This window comes from Oncorhynchus masou, chromosome 31, assembly GCF_036934945.1.
Source record: "Oncorhynchus masou masou isolate Uvic2021 chromosome 31, UVic_Omas_1.1, whole genome shotgun sequence".
Taxonomy (NCBI): Eukaryota; Metazoa; Chordata; class Actinopteri; order Salmoniformes; family Salmonidae; genus Oncorhynchus; species Oncorhynchus masou.
Window position 1 is genome coordinate 37,816,711 of NC_088242.1, and position 26,815 is coordinate 37,843,525.

A 26,815-nucleotide genomic window follows, 5' to 3' on the forward strand; every position below is an offset into this window, starting at 1 on the left:
AAGTTTATTCAACAGTCTGATTTGTGATGGGACTGTTCACAAAAAGTGAGCCTACATTTTAGAGACATGTCTTCCACTCTCTGATTAGTACAAGCTATGATGTAATATGAGTTGGTATGGAGTGTTTAAATGTTTTTTTTTTAAGAAAAAAATAAAAGAAAAAAGGTTTTTAAGATGCTTTAGACATTTTTGAATATTTCATTATAGTCAATGGCAAGTGATGACTCGCCAAAATGTGACATACCAATTTTCTCTGTAATTAAACTAAATATATATAAAAAAAATATTTGGCGGGGAATCAACTAGCACAGAAAGAAGGAAAATAAGGCCACATGTAAAAATGGGTTTACTTTCCCTTTAATGGTGCCCTCTCTGCCTTATTTTCCGGTAGCCACTCTTGTGTTGTCAACCAATTCCTATTCGGAGTGTCTGACCCGCGGTGGGCGAGTTGGGGTGTGTCTGCGAACGAAGAGGGCGTACGTTTCAGACACCGTGTAGGTTACACAACATGACTTAACGGAGAATAAAATTCTGCAAAATCATAAATTGACACGACTCAAGAGTCTGACACGTTTGTTCGCCAGTTCGGAGAGAGAGCCTGGAACCATGAAAAAATCGAGCCCGGCAAAGCAGCAACCACCACCAGCTGAAGTCGCGGTGCCAGGGGACGAGGTTACCGTGCAACAACTGAACGAGCTTTTGTCAAACAGCAGCGGATTTTACAGTTTACCAACACAGCATTTCAACGAGGTTTTCCCTAGAATATACGTTGGTAACGCGTAAGTTATTTTTATTTGACCGAATTCTGAGGAATGTGTGCGTTCGTTGTGCTGAACAATTTCTAATGTATAACAATTGTATAGAACATGACTCTCCAACCCTGTTCCTGGTGAGCTACACTTGGTGTAGGTTTGGGTACCAACCCGAGGTTGTAATTTAAATTATTGTTAACGAGCTAATTATTAGAATTAGGTGCGCTATATTAGGTTTGGAGTGAACCTACAGAACAGTAACTATCCAGGAACTGGGTTGGAAAGCCCTAGTATACAATTTCATCACCAACAATTAAAACCCTAATTGTAAACGAATATTTTCCAAATCAAACCATTCCAAAAACATCGTCAAGACAAGGTGTCTCCGGATTGAACTAACCTTGTCAAGTAATGTATTTTATGCCTTAGGCGAATGCAATCTCTTCTTAATATTTGCCACGAGCATGGGAGGAGGTAGCCCAATATTGGGTTAAAGGAGTCTAAAGTTACTCCTTAGTCCAAGAATCTTACATGTTGTTTTTAAAGGTGTAATATGCAGAAATCACTGCCATTTCCTGGTTGCAAAAAATTCTAAGTTTCAGTTTGTGACAGAACAAGCAACCATTGTCTAGAGAATCATTGTACCATCTAAACCGCAGTGTAATATCTTTTCCATAACCCAAAGTATTATATTTACAGCTGTGTGAATCTGGTGTACAAAACCTAAAGTAAACAAAAGGTAAGAATGGGAAGCATAGAAATGGTGCACAGAACAGATCTGCTGCTTAGACTTGTTTTCAATGAGTGACAGATCAATAACACACATTTCTATGTGAATTTGGTCAGTTGCCCAAAAAGTTACTTATTGCAGCTTTTAAGGGTGAATTGGCTCAAAGCCAAAACAGCCAAATACTCCATCCAAATGTGACTCGGTTGCGGTACGGTTCTAGAAACATAAATCCCAGTACTTTAATCACATCACTGATAATTTGACCAGTGAAAATGTCTTCCATTTCAGAGAAGCAGATAGTGAACGACTTGTGCTTATTAGCTGTTATGCTATATGCTGTAACATTGCCGTGTGGGAACCCTAACCCTATAAAGGTAAATCAATTGAACCTTTTTGTTTTTTGAAAATCATTTCTTGTAGGTATGAAAAAGTCCTTATGCTTTCAAAACCGTACCTCAAGCGATGTGTTTAAAGTTCAGACCGAGCATCGCGGCCCTTAACAATTACTTCCCCCTACAGAAGACGCCTTCGTCCAATGACTCTTATATGTAATGGAACTGAGTCAGGATCTAGGGAGGAGGTTGCTCTCTTGCTCTGAAGGAAATTGAGAATTTTCTACAGACTCATGCACACTCTTGAAAGTTCGTGTTTGTATTTCAAGGGAGATACGAAGCCCTATTTTTATTAAATTAAACAATTCCATATTGTTTGACGATATTGAGACCCTTTTTAATTGACATCACCCCCTTACTCACCACCCTTTGTCTCACTTACCTTTCACACACACACACACACACACACACACAAAGGGGGATGGAGGGTTAGACCAGTCTGTCATGGTATTCCGCAGGCTTTAAATCCATTGTGGTTGGTTGACTGGGTACTAAAGGCGACGAATGTGCCGACTCCCTACAATTTATAGCCTGCCATTCCACTTAGGTCAGTTCTTAGGCATCCTTTATGCTGATTGTGTGTGCAGGACACAGCATATACCTAGTCTAGACACAAAGTAAGGTGTAAAAAGATATTTATATATATTATAATTCTCAATGCATATAAGGTATGTTTCCATGTATTGGGTGAAAAAAATCCACATTGACTACATTACATTTACATTTAAGTCATTTAGCAGACGCTCTTATCCAGAGCGACTTACAAATTGGTGAATTCACCTTCTGACATCCAGTGGAACAGCCACTTTACAATAGTGCATCTAAATCATTAAGGGGGGGGTGGTGAGAAGGATTACTTATCCTATCCTAGGTATTCCTTGAAGAGGTGGGGTTTCAGGTGTCTCCGGAAGGTGGTGATTGACTCCGCTGTCCTGGCGTCGTGAGGGAGTTTGTTCCACCATTGGGGGGCCAGAGCAGCGAACAGTTTTGACTGGGCTGAGCGGGAACTGTACTTCCTCAATGGTAGGGAGGCGAGCAGGCTACATGTGCATTAACAAAAAATGTGAATGTTATTATATAGAATACGTCAATCTAGTAGATTGTATAACTTTGCTTTCCCTTTACCCATATAAAGGGCCATGTACAGGAAGCCCATGCTGTAGAAGGAAGTCTCTATTGCACAGTCGTGGCCAAAAATTGAGAATGACACATTAATTTTCACAAAGTTTGCTGCTTCAGTGTCTTTAGATATTTTGACAGATGTAATTATACTTCAGTATTCCATAGTAACACTGAAGTATAATTACAAGCATTTCATAAGTGTCAAAGGCTTTTATTGACAATTACATGAAGTTGATGCAAAGAGTCACTATTTGCAGTGTTGACCCTTTTTCAAGACCTCTGCAATCCGCCCTGGCATGCTGTCAATTAACTTCTGGGCCAGATCCTGACTGATGGCAGCCCATTCTTGCATAATCGATGCTTGGAGTTTGTCAGAATTTGTGGGTTTTTGTTTGTCCACCTGCCTTTCGATGACTGACCACAAGTTCTCAATGGGATTAAGGTCTGGGGAGTTTCCTGGCCATGGACCCAAAATATCGATGTTTTGTTCCCTGAGCCACTTAGTTATCACTTTTGCCTTATGGCAAGGTGCTCCATCATGCTGGAAAAGGCATTGTTCATCACCAAACTGTTCCTGGATGGTTGGGGGAAGTTGCTGTCTGAGGATGTGTTGGTACCATTCTTCATTCATGGCTGTGTTCTTAGGCAAAATTGTGAGTGAGCCCACTCCCTTGGCTGAGAAGCAGCCCCACACATGAATGGTCTCTGGATGCTTTACTGTTGACATGACACAGGACTGATGGTAGCGCTCACCTTGTCTTCTCCAGACAAGCTTTTTTCCAGATGCCCCAAACAATCGGAAAGGGAATTCAGAGGAAATGACTTTACCCTAGTCCTCAGCAGTCCAATCGCTGTACCTTTTGCAGAATATCAGTCTGTCCCTGATGTTTTTCCTGGAAAGAAGTGTCTTTGCTGCCACCAGGCCATCCTCCAAAAGTCTTCTCCTCACTGTGCGTGCAGATGCATTCACACCTGCCTGCTGCCATTCCTGAGCAAGCTCTGTACTGGTGGTGCCCCAATCCCGCAGCTGAATCAACTTTAAGACGGTCCTGGCGCTTGCTGGACTTTCTTGGGCGCCCTGAAGCCTTCACAACAATTGAACCGCTCTCCTTGAAATTCTTGATGATCCGATAAATGGTTGATTTAGGCGCAATCTTACTGGCAGCTATATCCTTGCCTGTGAAGCCCTTTATGTACAAAGCAATGATGATGCCATGTGTTTCCTTGCAGGTAACCATGGTTGACAGAGGAAGAACAATGATTTCAAGCACCACCCTCCTTTTGAAGCTTCCAGTCTTTTTCAAACTCAATCAGCATGACAGAGTGATCTCCAGCCTTGTCTTCGTCAACACTCACACCTGTGTTAACGAGAGAATCACGGACATGTCAGCTGGTCCTTTTGTGGCAGGGCTGAAATGCAGTGGAACTGTTTTTTGGGTTTTCAGTTCATTTGTATGGCAAATAGGGACTTTGCAATTCATCTGAACACTCTTCATAACATTCTGGAGTATATGCAAATTGCCATCATACAAACTGAGGCAGTAGACTTTGAAAATTAATACTTGTCATTCTCAACTTTTGGTCACGACCTGTATAATGATATCATCACTTGGCTCCAGTCATTGCCTAGAGAGCAGCAAGAGGGTGAGTAGGACAGAAAGCAAGCACATTCCCTCTGTTACAACAAAATCATTTTGAATATGCCAATCTCCAGGGCCAAGAGCCAGCTAACACGTTGACGAGATGTCTTGACTATTGTATAAACTTAGAGGAAGACATGCTCTAGGGCATGTGTCAAACTCATTCCAGGGATGGCCAAGTGTCTGCTGGTTTTCGATCCTCCCTTTTTCTTGATTCTGGTTGCTAATTAGTAATTAACTCCCGACACCTGGTTGGCTAGGGCTTAATTGAAAGGGAAAAACCTGCCGACACTGATTTTGACACCCCTGGGTTAAGGGGGTGAGGTGTCTGTGCAAAAGGCTGTTTTTGCCTTGTTTTTAAAATGTGTAAAGTAGACCTGTTAGATATTTGAGACGGCACAGTGTATATATATATATATATATATATATATATATATGGAATATTTCACTCAGTTTTATTATTGGTTTACACAATTAAAATAACGTTTAATATGACCTTGCATATTGTGAAGCGTCATCCTCCAGTGCAGAGTTAAGGCGTAGGTACAATTTAAGATGTATGGACTGCTTATCGATTTAAGATCCACACACACGAACCACTCACACCACTGTCCACTCCGGAGACTAGTGGCTTCACATGGTCTGTGATATACTGTAGGTCAGCTAGAGCTGTTGCTACCATAGCTCAAGCTGCTGTTCAATCAAAACAATGGACACGCACTAGGGGTGTCGTTTTTAAAACGATAAGAAAAAATCATAAAATTCCATGTCTTTTCACAATGCAGAATAATGGTCCTATTAACGTGTGTGTATATATATGACCTCTAGGGCCGGGCAATGAAGTCATCTACCGCAGTCATCCTTGAAAGCTCCTTGGATACGGCATGTTTGTCTGGAAGGATAGCCTACACTACGTCTTTTTAAATGCGCCATTGGAACAGGCATTTTTACTTGGCTGTAAAGGAATGACTCTTCTGAAGTGAGACTGACAGTTCTGGTTGCCTAGTTGACATTAATCAAAATGTCTCGGATCTGCCTCTGCGCAGCCTGCCTGCACACAAAGTACTTTAGTGTGTTAAATACCGTGACTTACCAATACATTTTTAGTATAAAATATATCTTCCGTTAGTAATCAACTCCTAAGATTCAGTATTTTTGGAATGGAGGTGACTCATTAGTTGGTGTACTTCTGAGAACACAAACACTCACATCTTTTATAACGAACTAGAGAGGGGAGCAGCAGGTTGGCCACCAGGCAGATGGTGTCAGAACTGTGCATTAGGCCTATGAAATTTAATTTGAAATGACTTTGAATGTATGTGTTGCCCCCCTAGGGTCACGCACGACTCATAAAACAAATATAGAACTTATTATTCAAAAACATAAAATATTAATCGGACCAGAGAATCTTGTTTCTCATGGTCTAATAGTCCATCCCTTTGGTGGAGTGTTGGCGAAACTGCCCAAATCCATGTGTGTCAAGGTTGTAATCGCTGCTAAATTCCTAAACTTGTTTTTGCTTTGTCATTATGGGATTGTGTGTAGATAAGGAAAATAAACGATTTAATCCTTTTAGAAAGAGGCTGTAATGTAACAAAACGTGGAAAGTCGAGGGGTCTGAGTACTTTCCGAATGCACCATCTCAGGTGGCTTTAAGGGTACAGTAGCACAAAGCACTCCCTCTATGCACAATGTAATATTGATCAATACTAATGTTGCATAATATTTTTGTCTATCATTTATATTTATACCCCAAACCATTGGTTTCCAAATATTTAAGAGTAAACTTTTCTATTGTGTTTTTTTTTTCACCATAAATCGCTTCCAGTTAAGCCCAGTATGCTCCTATCATGCCCGGTTTGTATTGAAACACATGGGCATAGTGTGTTTATCCCCGATAATCATCAGCATATATAGTTTAGTTTTCGATTTTTAAGTTGCTTTAAAACACACACAACTACAGTTAAGCATATTATGCATCTAGCCATGGTGCCTTTACCAAGATTAGAAACCTCTGTACTCTTTCCAAGACGTTTGGAGTGGACAGGTAGTCGTTGATGCAGAGAGAATAAGATCAGGGTTGAGGGATATCTGGGACAGAAGACCTAGAAGTGGTGGACCTAAAACAATGCAAAGAGATGAGGGACACGAAGATGACTATTGGGAGACTACTCATGCATTTTTTGGGTGGGGGAATTGTCATCTTGTCTTTCATCTAGGTGATCCTGTTTTTTGGTCCACCACCTGTACCTTTTGTAATACAATAGTTTCAAACCTCCCGCTCTACTATCTTCAGCTAGGCTTTAGGAAGTGCTACTACTTCCCTGATGAATAGTAATGATCTGTTTCTTTTAATAACTGTAGGGGAGATGAATATAATTATTCTTACAGAAATTAGGGCAGTATGCGTCAGACATGTCTAAACTTACTGTAAGTTTGTCCTGGCTGCTATCATGGTGGAACACTCCCTGAATGATACGTTCACTGCGCATCTCAGTGACTGGATTCAAGACAAGCTCATTACACAAACTTTAGGCGTGAGTCCCTCTCAAACGACACCATCCATGGAGCCAAAAGTCAATGGAAGGTGCACTAAAATGCTTTTATCGACACCTGCTCAGTCTTTAATATAAAAGTGCTGGGCAGCCCCTGGTTGACGGCACACTTTGGTTCTTTGTAAGGGCTTGTTTTAATAATGCATGGTCTGGGGCTGCACAGAGGAGGACTGAGTGGAAGACAGGGCAGATAAATGGAGGGCGTGAAGGTATTAGCCATGCACTGAGTTCAGCCTGTGCATGCACCTATATGCGCGCACACATACAAACATAAGCGGGTATGCATACACTTGGGTAGGAACTGGTGTACGACACATTCAGACGCGTAGATGCTTTATTTGTACACTTCGGTGCTTACAGGCACATCCTCTGAAACATGTACTGTACACATGCTCAAAGTTACATTCATCCTCACCCCTTTACACATAGGCTTTGTCTTTTACAAGATAAATGTTACTGGATTCGCGAGAATAGACCGAGCCTCCGAGGGAATAGTGAGAGAGCAAAGTAGATGGCAGTGAGATGGAGAAGGGTAGACACAGGAGAGAAAGGGAGGAGCGCGAAGGGTAGCTATATCGGGTTATGTGAGCAGATCTGAGCGGCTGAGCCTCATGTACTCAAGCCATCGCTCCATCACCTCAGAGTAGCCTTGGCCTGCAAACAGGCCAGACAGATGGGCAACCTCATCCCCTAGTCATAAACTAAGATGGTGGCAGACTGGCTCTTTTATTAGTTAGCCCTGCAGTGGGAGGCAGTGCAGGCATGTTCACCCTCTGTCCCAGGGGAACCATCCAGGGTCTCTCAGCCTCTCCACACCTCTGCCTGGAGCCTGATGATATGCTCATCCAACTGCAGAGCACTCTGGGATGGGATAAAGCCCCCAGATCATATTAAATACTACTGTATCCCAACGGGACCTGCATTCAATGAAAGAGCTCCAAGACAGGATTGTGTCGAGGCACAGATCTGGGGAAGGGTACCAAAAATGTCTGCAGTGCTGAAGGTCCCCAAGAACACATTGGCCTCCAACATTCTTAAGTGGAAAAAGTTTGGAACCACCAAGACTCCTTCTAGAGCTGGCCGCCTAGCCAAACTGAGCAATCTGGGGAGAAGGGCCTTGGTTAGTGAGGTGACCAATAACCCGATGGTCACTCTGACAGAGCTCCAGAGTTCCTCTGTGGAGATGGGAGAACCTTCCAGAAGTACAATCATATCTGCAGCACTCTACCAATCAGACCTTTTATGGTAGCGACCAGATGGAAGCCACTCCTCAGTAAAGAGCACATGATGGCCCGCTTGGAGTTTGCCAACAGGCACCTGAATGATTTTCAGACCATGAGAAACTAGATTCTCTGGTCTGATGACCAAGATTGAACTCTTTGGCCTGAAAGCCAAGTGTCATGCCTGGAGGAAACCTGGCACCATCCCTATGGTGGTGGCAGCATCATGCTTTTGAAAACCTGCTCAGGACCTCAGACTGGGGCAAAGATTCACCTTCCAACAGGACGACGCAGGAGTGGCTTCGGGACAAGAGCCTGGACTTGAACCCGATCGAACATCTCTGGAGAAACCTGAACTTTTTTTTAAAATAACTGCAGTGATGGAGCTTGTCAACGAGCCCCCCCCCCACCCAGGTGATTTGTTGAGCACACTGACAAAAGATACCATGGCCTTATAGCAAAGATACTCCCCTTCAGTCTACATGACAAACAATTTCCAAACTGTTTCCTGCTATTTAAAAAAAAATATATATATATCAGTGCCTTGCTTCAAACATAAAGATATAAAACTGTATTTTTTTGTGAAGAATCAACAAGTGGGACACAATCATGAAGAGGAACGACATTTATTTGATATTTCAAACTTTTTTAACAAATCAAAAACTGAAAAATTGGGCGTGCAAAATTATTCAGCCCCCTTAAGGTAATACTTTGTAGCGCCACCTTTTGCTGCGATTACAGCTGTAAGTCGCTTGGGGTATGTCTCTATCAGTTTTGCACATTGAGAGACTGAAATTTTTTCCCATTCCTCCTTGCAAAACAGCTCGAGCTCAGTAAGGTTGGATGGAGAGCATTTGTGAACAGTAGTTTTCAGTTCTTTCCACAGATTCTCGATTGGATTCAGGTCTGGACTTTGACTTGGCCATTCTAAGACCTGGATATGTTTATTTTTGAACCATTCCATTGTAGATTTTGCTTTATGTTTTGGATCATTGTCTTGTTGGAAGACAAATCTCCGTCCCAGTCTCAGGTCTTTTGCAGACTCCATCAGGTATTCTTCCAGAATGGTCCTGTATTTGGCTCCATCCATCTTCCCATCAATTTTAACCATCTTCCCTGTCCCTGCTGAAGAAAAGCAGGCCCAAACCATGATGCTGCCACCACCATGTTTGACAGTGGGAATGATGTGTTCAGGGTGATGAGCTGTGTTGCTTTTACGCCAAACATAACGTTTTGCATTGTTGCCAAAAAGTTCAATTTTGGTGTTCCTTGTTCTTCATGATGCTCTCTGCGCTTTTAACGGACCTCTGAGACTATCACAGTGCAGGTGCATTTATACGGACACTTGATTACACACAGGTGGATTGTATTTATCATCATTAGTCATTTAGGTCAACATTGGATCATTCAGAGATCCTCACTGAACTTCTGGAGAGAGTTTGCTGCACTGAAAGTAAAGGGGCTGAATAATTTTGCACGCCCACTTTTTCAGTTTTTGATTTGTTAAAAAAGTTTGAAATATCCAATAAATGTCGTTCCACTTCATGATTGTGTCCCACTTGTTGTTGATTCTTCACAAAAAAATACAGTTTTATATCTTTATGTTTGAAGCCTGAAATGTGGCAAAAGTTTGCAAAGTTCAAGGGGGCCGAATACTTTCGCAAGGCACTATATATATATATTTTCCTGGCTAGACAGTTGCAACTCAGCAAGTATCTATTTTGTATTTGCAGCGTGCTCTGCCTTTCCAAATGTAGGCAATACAATAAAAAATATATTTCTAAAGGCTAGGGAAGCTAATCAACCTCTGGCCAAATCATGCTTTAGCAGCCTATTTTGAATGATAGTATTTCTGTGTAGGCTAATTAGGCCATCTAATTTTGGCAATAGAATTCAAGCCTTGTGGATGCTCTGAGCCAATCTACTATCCCCCATAGTAAAGTTTGGTGGAGCCACTTTTAGACAGTGGATATGTCTGCCTATGTTAGTGGTCCCTCAGGGGACGTGAGTGTTCAGAGCCCAGTGCCATGCAGACCAGTGTTTCCATTAGTCGGTAATAACGTGCTTTTGGCCATAATTTTTGTTGTTGAAAAGCAAATTAAATAAATTTGCCACCGGCCAATTGTCAGGCAGAAGAAGAAAAGGATTCATTGCTATAAAAAATATATGTATGTAGCCTATTCGTATGAAATTACCTGTTGGGCTCTATCGTCCCTCCATTGTCCCAGAGTCTGTTTGGGCTATTTCTTTCTCAACAAGCTGACATTTCCACTTCACAATAACGGCACTAATAGTTCACCGGGGCAACTCTGTTAGCGCAGAAATTTGACATACTGACTTGTTGGCAAGGTGGCATCCTATGACGGTGCCACGAAAGTCACTGAGCTCTTCAGTACGGCCATTTTACTGCCAATATTTGCCTATGGAAATTGCATGGCTGTGTGCTTGATTACGGGTGTGGCTGAAATGGCTGTCACCTCTAATTTGAAGGGCTGTCCACATACTTTTGTGTATATACAGTGTAGGTTTAAGACTGGGCAAGATGGAGTAGCCTAGGTTTGGTGTGATAATCGACAAGCAGGAAGTGCATCCAACACATCACATTTTCACAATGATGCTCTGAGAGTGCATTGGCTACTCAGAACATTTAGGGTGACCAGCAGGAGAGACTTTGAGACCGTGATATGACAATGGCTTGAATAGCATGTCTGGGACAACTTTGTCAGAACTGCTTGAACCTGGTATTGATGAACCATGTACGGTGTGTGTTTACTTTGACAGCCACTGTAAAGTAGGTCTAGCATTTGCTGTATCTACCCCTTGAGTAGCAACTCAACAAAGCTGACGAGTGATTATGGAAGTCTTCAATATACCTTTATGGAAGTCTTCAATATACCTTTATGGAAGTCTTCAATATAACTTTATTGAAGTGTTCCAAAGCAATGTACTCGGGTCTGCCCCGTGCTTAATCAATGTCTGACGTCTACCTCATAAACCATAGAATTATCTATTTCTATCTCACAGGTTTGTGGGCCAGAATCTGATGCGTCTGCAGAAGCTGGGTGTGACCCACATCCTGAATGTGGCGGAAGGCAACTCCTTTATGCACGTCAACACCAATGCAGATTTCTACGCTGGCTCGGGCATCACCTACCATGGCATCCAGGCCAATGACAAGCCGCAGTTCAACCTCGGTAACTTTTTTGAGGAGGGGGCGGACTTTATTGAGAAGGCTCTGGCACACAACAATGGCAAAGGTGAGTCTGCCCAGTCTGGGTTCTCTTTTACCTTATTCATAGGTGATTATTGTGTATTTAAACCTTTTAAACCATGTAGTTTATAAGCAAATACCTGATTTTTATACGATAAAATAGTGGCAACTGCCTCTTATACAGTGCCTTCAAAGTATTCATACCCCTTGACTTATGCCACATTTTGTTGTTACAGCCTGAATAAATCTCACCTATCTACACACAGTACCCCATGATGACAAATTGGGAACGTATGTGTGTATATATATATATATATATTTATTTATTTATTTATTTATTTATTGAAAGTTAAATACAGATCTAATTTACATAAGTGTTCAATACTGTATAATAACTAGTGATGCACTGATATGACATTTTTGGCTGATAGCGATATTTTCCTTGCCAAAAAAAACCCTATACCGATAACCGATATTTAAATTTTTGCGACCTTCTAAGCATTATAGTACAGTTAAATAGTTAACACCCATACGGACTCAGCGGTCTAATGCACTGCATCTCTGTTTGCCGACTTTTGTTTTGTACAGCTTTGACTGTGCTACTGTATCTTTTATGACACGCAAAGACCCAAACGGCGTTCCATAGTATGTATGTTGTGAAGCTGATCGCAGTGGCGCTATTACTGTGTAACTCCGGTAGGGCTACATGTGAAAAATACCACACCGGTGCCCGACCAGTCGGCGAAAGCCAACATCACCCACAACAAGCGGTTGATTGTCAAGGGCAATGAATTCTATTATCTTGGCTTTAATGGATTTCGCCATTGAGTTGTCTCGCTAAAATGTTCTTACTCTTTCAAATGACTGCTTGACTTGTTGACTGCTTGATCCACACAGCAGACATTGTGGGCTAGGTTAGGAATGCTGTGTTACACGTGTAGCGTAACATTTTACGTGGCGTTATATAGGTATGCACGTCAGTTTTGACATCGGTTTTTATCATCAGTGTTAAACTAGACATCTGGCCGATGTTGGCATTGTTAACTAATATCAGCCGATTCCGATATATCGTACATCCCTAAATAATAACCTTTTGTAGCGATTGCAGCTGTGAGTCTTTCTGGGTAAGTCTAAGAGCTTTGCACACCTGGATTACACAATATTTTCAAAATTCCAAGTTTGTTGTTGATCATTGTTAGACAAACATTTTTCAAGTCTTGCCATAGATTTTCAAACTGATTTAAAAAAATATATATATATGTCAAAACTTTAACTCAGCTACTCAGGAACATTCACTGTCTTTTTGGTAAGCAACTTCAATGTAGATTTGGCCTTGTGTTCTGTTATTGTCCTGCTGAAAGGTGAATTAGTCTGCTTTTCACCAGATGCTGGGAGATTAAGGCAGGCTTTCCTCAAGGATTTTGCATGGAAAATTCTTTAAAAAGTCCTTCATGATTACAAGCATACCCATAACATGATGCAACCACCATGCTTTGAAAAACTCCGTAAGTGGCATCTAGTGGGCAAAGCTTGGTACTTTCTCACAAATGTTATGGTAAATAATGCATGTGACTTCAAATGGCTAATTTCTCTGAACAGAGGAAAAAACATCACCAGATTCGCAGGAAATGCATTACAAAGGATGAAGCTGCAATACTCCATGCAGCAGCTCCATACTACTTGTCAAACATGGAGAACTGATACTGTGTACTGGTTGGTTGAGGGGTTCTTGAGTGGCGTTTGACCATTTTATTGGATTCCTCATCTGAGATGATGGGTGTCAGTCCTCTTTATTGTGCTTTTTGAGGTTGAGTGACTCCTCTAATATCCTCTGCTATCAATAGTTTGTTCCCCTTTGGTAAAAAATTGTAAACAGACCTTTGTTTCTCCAAGTCCAAGTTATGAGAAGGGGAGTAACAGCAACTGTCCTTCAGGGCACAGGATCTAACACGTTTAATGTTGGAATAGACACGGAGTATACAAAATGTCACTTATTAAAGCCACTTTAATCAGTGTAGATGAAGGGGAGGTTACAGGATGTTTAAGCCTCGAGACAATTGAGACATGGATTCTGTTGTGTGCCATTCATAGGGTGAATGGGCAAGAAAAAGATTTTAAGTGCTTTTGACTGGGGTATGGTGGTAGATGTTCGTGTCTAACTGCCACGGTGTTGGGTTTTTCATTCTCAACAGTTTCCTGTGAGTGTCAAGAATGGTCCATCACCCAAAAGACATCCAGCCAATGTTGACAACTCTGGGAAGTATTGCAGTCAACATGGACCAGCATCCCTGTGGAACGCCTTTGACACCTCGTAGAGTCCATGCCCAGACGAATTGAGTCTGTTCCGAGGGTAATGGGGAGTGTACATCAATATTAGGAAGGTGTTCCTAATGTTTTGTTTAATCCGTGTACATCATCAGTCCTCCGGCTTAACGAAGTGGCGATGGATACTCCTGTAAACTGCTTCTCAGGCTAGTCCTATTCCACATTGCTGTATCAGCTGATGTTTCGGTCAGTTAAATTTGCACATTCCGCTGTTGTACCAAACGCCACACATTTTTCCATAGAGAGTAAACAGAAACCACTTTGCCACAAGTTAGTTTTCCTTTCCTCTGTTTTCCAAAGGTAAAACACGCTTACAAGATGCTACTTAAAGAGGACCATTTGATGTACAGTACCAGGACAGTGAAACACATTGCGTTGAACAGCACATTGATTGCGTTTGATAGTACTTTAAGACGTACTCTTTGAAATATGTCAGATTTGTATCTGAGCACCAACACAAAACAAATGGAGATCTATCAAGGAAGCAAACAAGAAGAGATCAAAGGAGTCCCATCACTTCAACCGAAACTCTCTAATTCATAACAGCCATCTGTAGACGGAAAGGGACTGCAGGGTAGCCTAGTGGTTAGAGCGTTGGACTAGTAACCGAAAGGTTGCGAGTTCAAACCCCCGAGCTGACAAGGTACAAATCTGTCGTTCTGCCCCTGAACAGGCAGTTAACCCACTGTTCCCAGGCCGTCATTGAAAATAAGAATTTGTTCTTAACTGACTTGCCTGTTTAAATAAAGGTGAAAAAAAAAGAAGAAAAAAAAAGAACAAGAACAGCCATCTATTGCTGACCACACCTCTGGCTCCTTTCTCCTCTCCCAAATGTTACTGGTGTGTTGACATACCCTGGGGGCCCATTTCATTGGAGCCCTGAACACTGTTTTGTGGCGTGGATTTAATGGAAGCCCTGACACAGCGGGCACAATTACAAATCATCTTAATTCTCAGCCAATTAGGCGGCAGCTGCATCGACACCCCAGTAAATCAGTGTACGACAGTAGAGGAGGTGGAAGAGAGAGGTGGTGGACACATCTTTCCAACGAGACACACGATGCCGTAACACCAGCCCCTTCCTGATGGGTAAAGTGTGCTGATGTAACTCACCGAGGCTTGATCAGTGACATTTTGTGACCACCGTGCAGAGCTGTGGAAAGGTCAGCGTTGGAGCATGTGACTCGTCAGCCGGGCAGCTCAAGTGGAGGAGTGTGTTGCCAGCCAGGTTGCATGTTCTATTGACTGAGCGTGTGTTTTTATTTATATATACACACACACACACACACACACACACAGTGGGGCACAAAAGTATTTAGTCAGCCACCAATTGTGCAAGTTCTCCCACTTAAAAAGATGAGAGGCCTGTAATTTTCATCATAGGTACACTTCAACTATGACAGACAATGAGAAAAAAAAATCCAGAAAATCACATTGTAGGATTTTTAAAATTAATTTATTTGCAATTTATGGTGGAAAATAAGTATTTGGTCATTAACAAAAGTTCTCAATACTTTGTCATTGCCAACAAAGGGTATATAACAGAGGTCAAATGTTTTCTGTAAGTCTTCACAAGGTTTTCACACACTGTTGCTGGTATTTTGTCCCATTCCTCCATGCAGATCTCCTCTAGAGCAGTGATGTTTTGGGGCTGTTGCTGGGCAACACAGACTTTCAACTCCCTCCAAAGATTTTCTATGGGGTTGAGATCTGGAGACTGGCTAGGCCACTCCAGGACCTTGAAATGCTTCTTATGAAGCCACTCCTTCGTTCCCCGGGCGGTGTGTTTGGGATCATTGTCATGCTGAAAGACCCAGCCACGTTTCATCTTCAATGCCCTTGCTGATGGAAGGAGGCTTTCACTCAAAATCTCACGTTACATGGCCCCATTCATTCTTTCCTTTACACGGATCAGTCGTCCTGGTCCCTTTGCAGTAAAACAGCCCCAAAGCATGATGTTTCCACCCCCATGCTTCACAGTAGGTATGGTGTTCTTTGGATGCAACTCAGCATTCTTTGTCCTCCAAACACGACGAGTTGAATTTTTACCAAAATATTTTGGTTTCATCTGACCATATGCCATTCTCCCAATCTTCTTCTGGATCATCCAAATGCTCTCTAGCAAACTTCAGACGAGCCTGGACATGTACTGGCTTAAACAGGGGGACACGTCGGGCACTGCAGGATTTGAGTCCCTGGTGGCGTAGTGTGTTACTAATGGTAGGCTTTGTTACTTTGGTCCCAGCTCTCTGCAGGTCATTCACTAGGTCCCCCCGTGTGGTTCTGGGATTTTTGCTCACCGTTCTTGTGATCATTTTGACCCCACGGGGTGAGATCTTGCGTGGAGCCCCAGATCGAGGGAGATTATCAGTGGTCTTGTATGTCTTTCATTTCCTATTAATTGCTCCCACAGTTGATTTCTTCAAACCAAGCTGCTTACCTATTGCAGAGTCAGTCTTCCCTGTCTGGTGCAGGTCTAAAATGTTGTTTCTGGTGTCCTTTGACAGCTCTTTGGTCTTGGCCATAGTGGAGTTTGGAGTGTGACTGTTTGAGGTTGTGGACAGGTGTATTTTATACTGATAACAAGTTCAAACAGGTTCCATTAATACAGGTAACGAGTGGAGGACAGAGGAGCCTCTTAAAGAAGAAGTTACAGGTTTGTGAGAGCCAGGAATCTTGCTTGTTTGTAGGTGACCAAATACGTATTTTCCACCATAATTTGCAAATAAATTCATTAAAAATCCTACAATGTGATTTTCTGTTTCTCAATTTATCTGTCTTAGTTGAAGTGTCCTTATGAGGAAAATTACAGGCCTCTCATCTTTTTAAGTGGGAGAACTTGCACAATTGGTGGCTAACTAAATACTTTTTTGCCCCACTGTATATGTTAGATGCAAATCTAGGGCCTGACCTCTGTGGCAGACAAGTCAATGTCAACCATCTTCACTGCACCTAACCACTTTCCATAGCCTCATCAGATCAGTGTGCGCACCTGGATATGTAGGCGCTGCGTATCATCCTCAACGCATACGAACGTGTGGGTCAGGCCCTATTTCACCTTTATTTAACCAGGTAGGCAAGTTGAGAACAAGTTCTCATTTACAATTGCGACCTGGCCAAGATAAAGCAAAGCAGTTCGACACATACAACGACAGAGTTACACATGCAGTAAAACAAACATACAGTATAAACAAGTCTATATACGAGGTGAGCAAATGAGGTGAGATAAGGGAGGTAAAGGCAAAAAAAGGCCATGGTGGCAAAGTAAATACAATATAGCAAGTAAAACACTGGAATGGTAGATTTGCAGTGGAAGAATGTGCAAAGTAGAAATAAAAATAATGGGGAGCAAAATAAATACAGTAGGGAAAGAGGTAGTTGTTTGGGCTAAATTATAGTTGGGCTATGTACAGGTGCAGTAATCTGTGAGCTGCTCTGACAGTTGGTGCTTAAAGCTCGTGAGGGAGAAGTGTTTCCAGTTTCAGAGATTTTTGTAGTTCGTTCCAGTCATTGGCAGCAGAGAACAGCAGGCCCTAGATTCGCATCTCCCTGGCTGAGATGCTTCGCCAGGCAAGGTTATATTTGGAGCATCTGTTCCCTCACCTCCTGTCATCACTGTACCTCAGTCTTCTCTCTTTTTCCTTTTACTTCAGTCGCCGTCTTCGTCAGAATCCTAATGCCTTAAATGCTCTCCTTTTTTTTTTTGTATTCCTTTGAAGACCACAGATCTGACAGGATTTGATGGTTGCAAGCAGTATAGTGAAACCCTATCCAGTCCTCTCGACCGTCAGTGTTCATGAAAGAAAGGAGTTGCTTAAAGAGAATTGGGACGTAGCCCTAAGTGTCTGTCTCTGTCCATCAGGGAAGGTGTATGTCCACTGCCGAGAGGGCTACAGCCGCTCGCCCACCATTGTCATCGCTTACCTCATGCTGCGCCACAAGCTGGACGCCCGGGTGGCGGTCGCCACAGTGAGGCTCAAGAGAGCGATCGGCCCCAATGACGGCTTCCTGCGCCAGCTGTGCCAACTCAACGAGACGCTGGCAAAGGAGGGCAAGTTGAATGGGGTGATGCCAGTCGTGGTGGCCAAGTTGAAGACCAAATAAGAGAGCGAGAGAGTGACTTAACGCCTTCTATAGGCCTGTGCTCCCCTAAGACCCAACCGGACTCAATCCACCCTGGTCAGCAACACATCACTCAGACACACATGCACACACGTACATCCACAACCTGTAACATGCATGCATATACATATAGTACTGTGAAAGTATTTGCTCCCTTTCTAATTTTCTCGACTTTTACTTATTTTTTATACGGAATGTTAGCAGAGCTTCAACCTAAGATTAGATAAAGGGACCCGGAGTGAACAAATACCACAACAATTACATACTTATTTCATTAACAAAGTTATGCAACACCCAATGCCCCTGTGGGGGGGGAAGTAATTGCCCCCTTTCCCCCTAGGACTTACCCTCTGCAGGTACTCTGCTCGGGCTTACCTTCCGTGACTTACCAAATATCTTAAATCTACAATCGGTCGTGATCCAATGGGACTACTGAATAAGCTCAGGCTTTCTAGGTTCGAATCCTATAATTGTCTCAGCCTACGACTCATCTCCACAAGATGTCAGAATGGGTGATAACAGGTGTAGGAACTGTGCCTATTTTGTTTTTGGTGCCGGCTCCTGTTTCCTGATTCGGACTCTCTATTTGGACTGTAAATCGTGGTTGACCCTGCTTGCAGCGCCAGCTGTTAGGCTCTACAATAGAGTAAAGCTCACAGATGACTAGTAAAAGCTCAAACCAGGTTTATTCACCCACTGGGTCACACAGCTGCATAAGACGGACGTGTTTCCTCCAGCACAAGTATTTCTATCCTCCCCTTTAGGACGGAGTCTCCTTTTCCCTAAACATCGTTTTTGGGTGGGAAAGTAAGTGATCTGGGTAATAAATGGTTCCCTCTCACTTCATGTGACCTGACCTCGGGCCCCCATTTTCCCTCCTCTAATCCACAGCTCGCCACCCTTATCAGTGACCGCAACCATGCGATTTCCTTTTCCCTCACTTAGTGACATTCCAAGCTCCTGGCTCTTATCCAACCTCCATTGACCCTACCATTCCTACATATACCCATTTAACTTCTGGCCTAGCTTTAACAGACGGATGGCCTGACGTTCTCCTCTAGAACCTCATGCCAACGGGTGAAGCGTGGCGGTAGTAATGTGATGGTTTAGGGATTCCTCCACAGCGATGAGAGACTGACCAACAACTACAGGAAGCATTTGGTTGCGCACATACGCTATAGGTGGCACAACCAGTTATTGAGTGTAAGGGCGCAACACAAGGGAATTTAAAAAAAAAAAAAAACATAAAAAAAAAAATTGGATAAGTTATTAGTATACTCGCGTATTAGGTTTTGAAGATCTGAGAACATTCCGTATAAAAAATAGGCAAACGTTTTGAAAATCAAAAAGGGGTTTTCACGGCACTGTACATGCATGCATACATGTTGAGTCACACACACTAACTCTCTCTCTTGACACAAACTGTATCTGTCATGCTGCTGTCCTCTTTCTCTGCCGGTATTCTTGGGTACATCTGTCCCAACAGCGGGGGAGTTGTGTTAGGTAGAGGAGAGATGGAAGCCTTCTAACCATGGCTCAGTGCTTTAACGTATATTCTGTCACCCCATCTCTCTCTATATTCCAATAACATACATGCCACTGCTAGTACATACAGCCCTAAAGTTCTCCTAGTGTGAGGTTTTGACCTGACCAATGAAGCATTCCCTAGACCATAGGTTTAGAACACTGGACAGCTCTCCCTGTGTGCCACTTTTGGAGCTCTTAGGTACAAATAATAGATTAGAGCACCATATTTTCATAGTATCCCACTGCCAGGGCTGTCTGACTACAATGATGTCATGACACCAACAAAATGATCCCTGACCAGTCTGGAATGTTTTGACAGCCACGGGTTCATTTGGTCTAGTCCAGTGGTTCCCAAACGTTTTATAGTCCCGTACCCCTTCAAACGTTCAACCTCCAGCTGCGTACCCCCTCTAGCACCAGGGTCCGCGCACTCTCAAATGTGTCTCAAATAGTTTTTTTGTTGTTGCCATCATTGTAAGCCCGCCACACACTATGATTTTTTTAAACATAAGAATGAGTGAGTTTTTGTCACAATCTGGCTCGTAGGAAGTGACAAAGATCTCTTTTATAGGACCAGGGCAATAATAATTAATAATAATAATTTTGCTCTTTAACATCTTACATATAAAACCATTTTATTTATTTTTAATTTTACCCCCTTTTCTCCCCAATTTCGTGGTATCCAATTGTTTAGGAGCTACTATCTATTATAAAACCATATTTGTTATTTGAAAATTGTGAATAACTCACCAAGGGTTAATGAGAAGGGTGTGCTTGAAAGGATGCACTTAACTCTGCAATGTTGGGTTGTATTGGAGAGTCTGTCTTAAATCCTTTTCCACACAGTCTGTATTTAGTTTTCATGCTAGTAAGGGCCGAGAATACACTCACATAGGTACGTGGTTGCATAGGGCATCAGTGTCTTAACAGTGTGATTTGCCAAGGCAGGATACTCTGAGCGCAGCCCAATCCAGAAATCTGGCAGTGGCTTCTGATTTTAAATTACATTTTCACACAACCACTTGTTGCAATTTTGAGGCTCTCTTGTTCAGATATCGGTAAGTGGACTGGAGGCAGGGTATGAAAGGGATAAACTGGATTCGATATCAGTTTTGGGAAAGTACCTGCGTAATTGAGCACCCAACTGAGGTGCTTCGCTATATCACATTTGACATTGTCCGTAGCTTAAGTACATTTGCACACAGAAAATCATACAATGATGTAAAGACCTGTGTGTTGTCCTTGTTAATGCAGACAGGGAAGAGCTCCAACTTCTTAATTATAGTCTCGATTTTTGTCCCACACATTGAATAAAGTTGCGGAGAGTCCCTGTAATCCTAGATTGAGGCGAGGGGGGGAAAAATCGTCCAGATAGGTCAGTCTTGAGAAACTCGTCATCATGCAAGCGGTCAGACAAGTGAAAATTATGGTCAGTTAATTTTAAGCTCTTCTCTCAATAAAAAAAAGTGTCAATACTTTGCCCCTGATAACCAGCACACTTCTGTATGTTGTAAAAGTGTTACACGGTCGCTACCCATATCATTGCATAGTGCAGAAAATACAGGAGAGTTCAGGGTCCTTGCTTTAACAAAGTTAGCCATTTGTACCCAAGTGGCGTCAGGAGCAACTGCTTGCACACGTGTTACCACTCCACTATGTCTCCCTGTCTTGGTTTTTGCACCATCCGTACAGATACCAACACATCTTGACCACAAGTCCATTTGATGTAACAAAACTGTCCAATACTTTAAAAATATCCTCTCCTGTTGTCCTGGTTTACAGTGGTTTGCAGAAGAGGATGTCTTCTTTAATTGACCCCCCCCCCAGTAAATGTAACAGACCTATACCAGGAGCTGTGCCAGGCCTGCCAAATCTGACTCATCCAGCTGTAACTCACATAATTCACGGGCTTGTATGCGAAGCAGCAATTGTTTCAAAACATCTCCTGCCATGTCACTGATGCGTCGTGAAACAGTGTTTGATGAAGGCATTGACTGTATAGTTTTTTTGGGGGGCCTTTTCCCCCAGCATTGTCCCAGCCATATCCGTGGCAGCAGGAAGAATTCAGTCCTCCACAATAGTATGGAGCTTGCCTGTCCTAGCCACTCAGTAGCTCACCATATACGACGCTTCTAGCCCCTTCTTATTAATGGGATATGTTGCTTTTTATACATGTCTTACTACTCAAAAGTCATCTTAATTCTTGCTCCAAAAACTCCTGTAGCTTTTAAAATTGGCATGTTTTTTTGTTTCTAAATGTCTGTGCAAGAGTAAAGGTTTCATTGAGTTGTGAGAGTACTTTGGCACATATAACACACTGTCTGAGGAAAGGCACTACTCCCAATATTAGTGAACCCCAAATCAATGTAGTTCTCATCGATGGTCCAACATCCCTGTCTGTTCGGTGCTTTCCCGGAGAAGGGGGCAGTAGCTCTTCGGCTGCATCAGAATTACAACTGTCAGTGTCCATGCTAGCTGGACTACAACATGTAGAATTATTGACGCTAGCTTTGGATTTGCTCGTGGAAGCAGAACAACTTGTGTTGTCGACAGGTGCAGGTGTAGTACTGCTGGAAGTAGCAGTACTTCCAGTAGAGCTGGTATGTGTCTCTATGGACACTGGCCTTTAAATTGTTTTGTTTTTTTACCCCCTTTTCTCCCCAATTTCGTGGTATCCAATTGTTAGTAGCTAGTATCTTGTCTCATTGCTACAACTCCCGTACGGGTTCGTGAGAGAAGGTCGAAAGCCATGCGTCCTCTGAAACACAACCCAACCAAGCCGCACTGCTTCTTAACACAGTGCGCATCCAACCCGGAAGCCAGCCACACCAATGTGTCGGAGGAAACACACTGCGCCCGGCCCGCCACACGAGTCGCTAGTGCGCGATGAGACAAGGATATCCCTACCGGCCAAACCCTCCCTAACACAGACGACGCTAGGCCAATTGTGCATCGCCCCATGGACCTCCCGGTCACGGCCGGCTGCGACAGAGCCTGGGCGCGAACCCAGAGTTTCTGGTGACTCAGCCCTAGACCACTGCACACCCGTGGGGCCCCACTGGCCTTTATTTATTTTTAACCATTTACCAATTTTCAAGCAAACGGAATGAGCTGCAGCTACGTTTGACTACATACGGGCTGATAGTGGAATTCCCTCAACGGTTAATTATTTGACTTGGCTACCTGTATTTGACTTTGTTATTTCGCTCAACGCTAGGTGGTTTAATTAGATTTTTATGGCTGCGTTGGAAAATATAAATATACTTTTTAATGTGAATCACATTTTTATTTGCCGTACCCTCGACGGCGTTACGCGTACGTACCTCTGGGGGTACATGTACCCCAGTTTGGGAATACCTGGTCTAGACTTCCTGATTGGGTGTGACAGCGAAGCACCTTGCCATCACACCAGGAAGTGACAAATTTAGTGTTGGCTGGACTAATTTGGTATATCAACAAATCATTCCATAGAGAAAGGTCTGGTATCAGCTAAAGGAATACGCACTTACTGTGCAAGAGTTACCACCTATTAATTCCATAGTACACATCCGTTCTGTCCGTCCCATAGATCTACAGTTCCGCTGTCGATCAACGTCACTCACAGAAATTCCAATTGGCCCTTACATGTTCACTGCCTTGTACCAAAATATGTGTATGCTAATGTTATGTCTCTTTTGGCTTAAATAACTCAATGCCCTACCATCCTATTAAAGTATATTGTATGATCGAATCCAAGATATAAACGTCACCCCTCAGATATCCGGTGTTGCCTTTTGACTTGACGCCATCTTAAAAAGTGAAAGACAGACATTGGATCCAGGCATCGAGTCCTAATGACCAGCATCACTCCATTTTGGACATGATGCACTAAAGAGGGTTCTAGAACCGTTTTGTTCACCCTGTTCGTCCCATGTGTCAAATCGGATAACGCTCACCATAGAGGTCTACTGACTTATTGGTGCGTCCACGGATGGAAGGAATAGAAGTGGGATTAGTTCTAGGTTGCTCACACAGCACTATCTATTGCTCCTTTTTTAAATATAAATATGAATCATGTGTGTATATACATAATTAAGCAACGTGTCTATAATGTGTCGGTATCATTTAGTACATGTGTTTAATTGTTATACTGTATCATTACTGTAGCTCTATAAATGAATTGCCCCATAAATTCAACATTTACACATTTAGTTTTTCTGTCCAATGTTAGATCACTCAATCCTCCCACCACTAACTCCTCTACATTTCCCTTCTATTCCAATATCTGGATTTTAAAAGATGCTTTCGTGCATTTTTCGATCTGTTTTGTTGAGGATATAAGATGGAGTGATTTTGTAGATCTATTTTGATTAGTATCGATTCTGTGACTCCCATGGTGCTAACTAATAGGATGTTCTCTAACACTGATGCTCTGACCCCAAGTTGCCTCGTAACACCAACCATCATTCACGCATCACACACTACCATTCATAACCACTATCACGCCAAAATCGCAAACTTTTTTGTTTGTTTTAAAATGGATTCATTAGGGAAAAACAAAGCGATAGTCCAGACATGTCTAACGTTCCTGTATGATCTGAAGACCTAGGATATCTACAACCTAACCTACTGTAGTTACTGAGACCCTTTTGCCATCAATACAAACATACAGTGTGTCAAGATGTTCTGTTCCAAGCAACCTACTGGTTACAATGCAAATTAATGGCTTGGTAATGTGAAAGGAGTGTTGTCTATCTTGTTCTAATAGGTCTTTTCCTATCAGGTCCATATGTCTGTTTTCCTACTGAACAACGATAGGCACTACAATAGACACTATTAGATACCGTATTGATTACCAATTTAAAGGTTCAGTTATTCAACCCATTGGGAGAATTTCTGGCTATTGGTCTCAGATGAGGGTAAAAAACATAAACAAAAAACAGCATTAACTGCCTGCCTACAGTTTACAGATTGATTATCCATTTTTACCACAAATTAGGTTAAATGGTTAACTTTATAACAAACAAGGGGTTGTAAAATACATTGAACCAGCTCCATAGGTCAGCATCAAACACACTCTTCTGTTAGTGTTGAAGGATAAACACTGCCCCCTGCTGTTTAAAATGATTCCAGTGGTTTTTGCACCACTTATTCTGTTAACTGCCATGAAGTTGAATTTTTTATTTATTTGCAAATTATCATTAGTCCTGGTTTTCTGTCTATTATACAGTTGTACGTATTGTGAAACATGTATTGACCTGGGACTATTTTTCTTGTCTGTTTTGAATAACGTGTGCCATGAAATGTAATTTATGTGCTGTAAATTCACTCTTGAATTTAATATACAATTGAAAGATTAATGTAACATCTCTGTGCTTATGGTTCTGCTATGTGATATTACTCTACTGTATATTACGATATGAGAGAGATCTAAGTTGCAGTAATTGCGCTCTGGCTATTGTGAGCCACTGTATTTTACAATCACAAAAGGTATTTAATCAGCCCTATAGTAATATATAATTGTGTACCAGTATCTTGTTTCTAGTTATTTCTCTGTACTAATAAATGCTGCTGTTTTTATTATTCGTAAACACTTCATATTCCAGCACCCAGCCTTCCCTAAGTCACCCTTCACTTTCACTGAAGGTTTCCAGCCCAAACTGATTTACCTTGGGTTTCAGACAGACTTAAATGTCACTTGACTTTTTCCTACTCCACGTTGCCATCGGTGACATCCGTGCTCCCTCCATTCTGTTCAGGCATTATGGTGTAGTTGGAGATTTGCCACAAATGACCCCCACACTGCCTGGCTTCCACACCCCAGTTATCCTCTCACGTTCTCACAACGTTACATTCGTGTAGTATTGGTTTGTTGGGTTAATTTCCTTTACATACTAACGGTTAGCGGGCACTGCCTGGAGAAGGAGCAGGAAACTCATCACAGGAAATGCATCATGACGGTAATGACACCGAATCCCACCCAAAAGCCTTACACTGAAGATGTGCTTTCTTCACACCGTTTGGAAGGACAGCGCAGATGGAGATGACTGCTGGTTGAAGTGCACTTGATTTTGAATTGCTATGTTATTTTTCTGACCTGTTTTTAAAGTGTTATGTTGAACAATAAATGGCTAAGATGTTAACCTTTGTTTTGGTGGATGGCAATTTTTTTCAGCTTGCGTGTATGATACAGAATTTTTAATGACACTTTACTTGACACTTAGTGTTATGACACCGTCACAGCCATGTCATAACAGCTGACAACTTGTCATATGATCATGACCTTTTTGGCGTATTTTTATGGCTGGATATGACTCCATAAGTGTCAACAAACAACCTACCAGACGAGGCAAAACAGTCCATTCTATTCCACCATAACCTACATGTCAACAGTAATTTTTATGTTGTATAACGTTTTCTGATTTTTGACCTTTTATTAAATGATAATTGTAATTGCGCAGTGTCAGACATGCACCTACCCCAATGCTCCGTTGCTGATTGGAATGACTTCAGGAGCAGGACAAGAGCCCCTCCTTTTTGACTAATAACTGAAATAAGGGCATGTACATGATAGGCCTATCTGTCTTATATGATTTTTATAGAGTATTTTATTAGTCAAAGTGAAGTGGCACAGGATGGTCCCAATGCTTCCTGACAGTGTCATAAAGTGTGTTTTTTGCAAGTTATTAAGAAAATGATTTAACAACCAAACATGACTACAGAATTCACAATGGATTTAAGAAAATTAAACAAAAGGAAAGATGGGTTTTTGACACTGTTCATAATCAGCCATAAAATAAAGTGATCTATGTCACATGTAAATATGTGTCATGACCGGTTTGTAAGCTGTTATGACATGACTGTTCTGACACGAGGTGTCAAGTAGTGTTACCATATTGTTTTCTCCAAACGAATCTCCGTTAATTTAGCTTGATCTGTGACAGTTACAGCGCATATATAGATATTCCATGTCTTGTGTTTTGCTCTGTTGTGTTTGACATTGGCCCCATCAATTACCCTGTAAACATGGTAGAACATAATTTATTAACCGAGCCATCATTGGGAAAATTCTCTAATAACCCATAATTCCACCATTTCCTAGTAGAGCGCATCCAAGTAGATCCATGCATGAGAAGGACACATGTTTTATGTGGAGTGGTGTTGCTCGCATGACAAGATTCTATTACTGGAGCTATGTTATGCTGCAAGCTATCCCTTCCTTTGTCTTGATGGGCCATTG

General features: G+C 42.2%; 1 protein-coding gene across 1 annotated transcript; it reads left to right on the plus strand.

Annotated features, from left to right (window-relative positions):
• The first annotated feature begins 413 nt into the window (after nucleotides 1-413).
• LOC135523914 (dual specificity protein phosphatase 3-like) lies at nucleotides 414-25,722 on the plus strand. The gene is made up of 3 exons (XM_064950932.1): nucleotides 414-779; nucleotides 11,436-11,668; nucleotides 17,810-25,722. Exons 1-3 carry the CDS (start codon nucleotides 607-609, stop codon nucleotides 18,049-18,051), a joined length of 648 nt encoding a protein of 215 aa, XP_064807004.1. The 5' UTR covers nucleotides 414-606; the 3' UTR covers nucleotides 18,052-25,722.
• The last annotated feature ends 1,093 nt before the right edge of the window (nucleotides 25,723-26,815 follow it).

Bases quoted from the DNA above. Each gene is read 5' to 3' on its own strand.
- LOC135523914 (XM_064950932.1), top strand. From the start codon at position 607: ATGAAAAAATCGAGCCCGGCAAAGCAGCAACCACCACCAGCTGAAGTC. The intron at 780-11,435 runs GTAAGTTATTTT...TCTATCTCACAG, and splicing joins AGAATATACGTTGGTAACGC to GTTTGTGGGCCAGAATCTGA. The intron at 11,669-17,809 runs GTGAGTCTGCCC...TCTGTCCATCAG, and splicing joins GGCACACAACAATGGCAAAG to GGAAGGTGTATGTCCACTGC.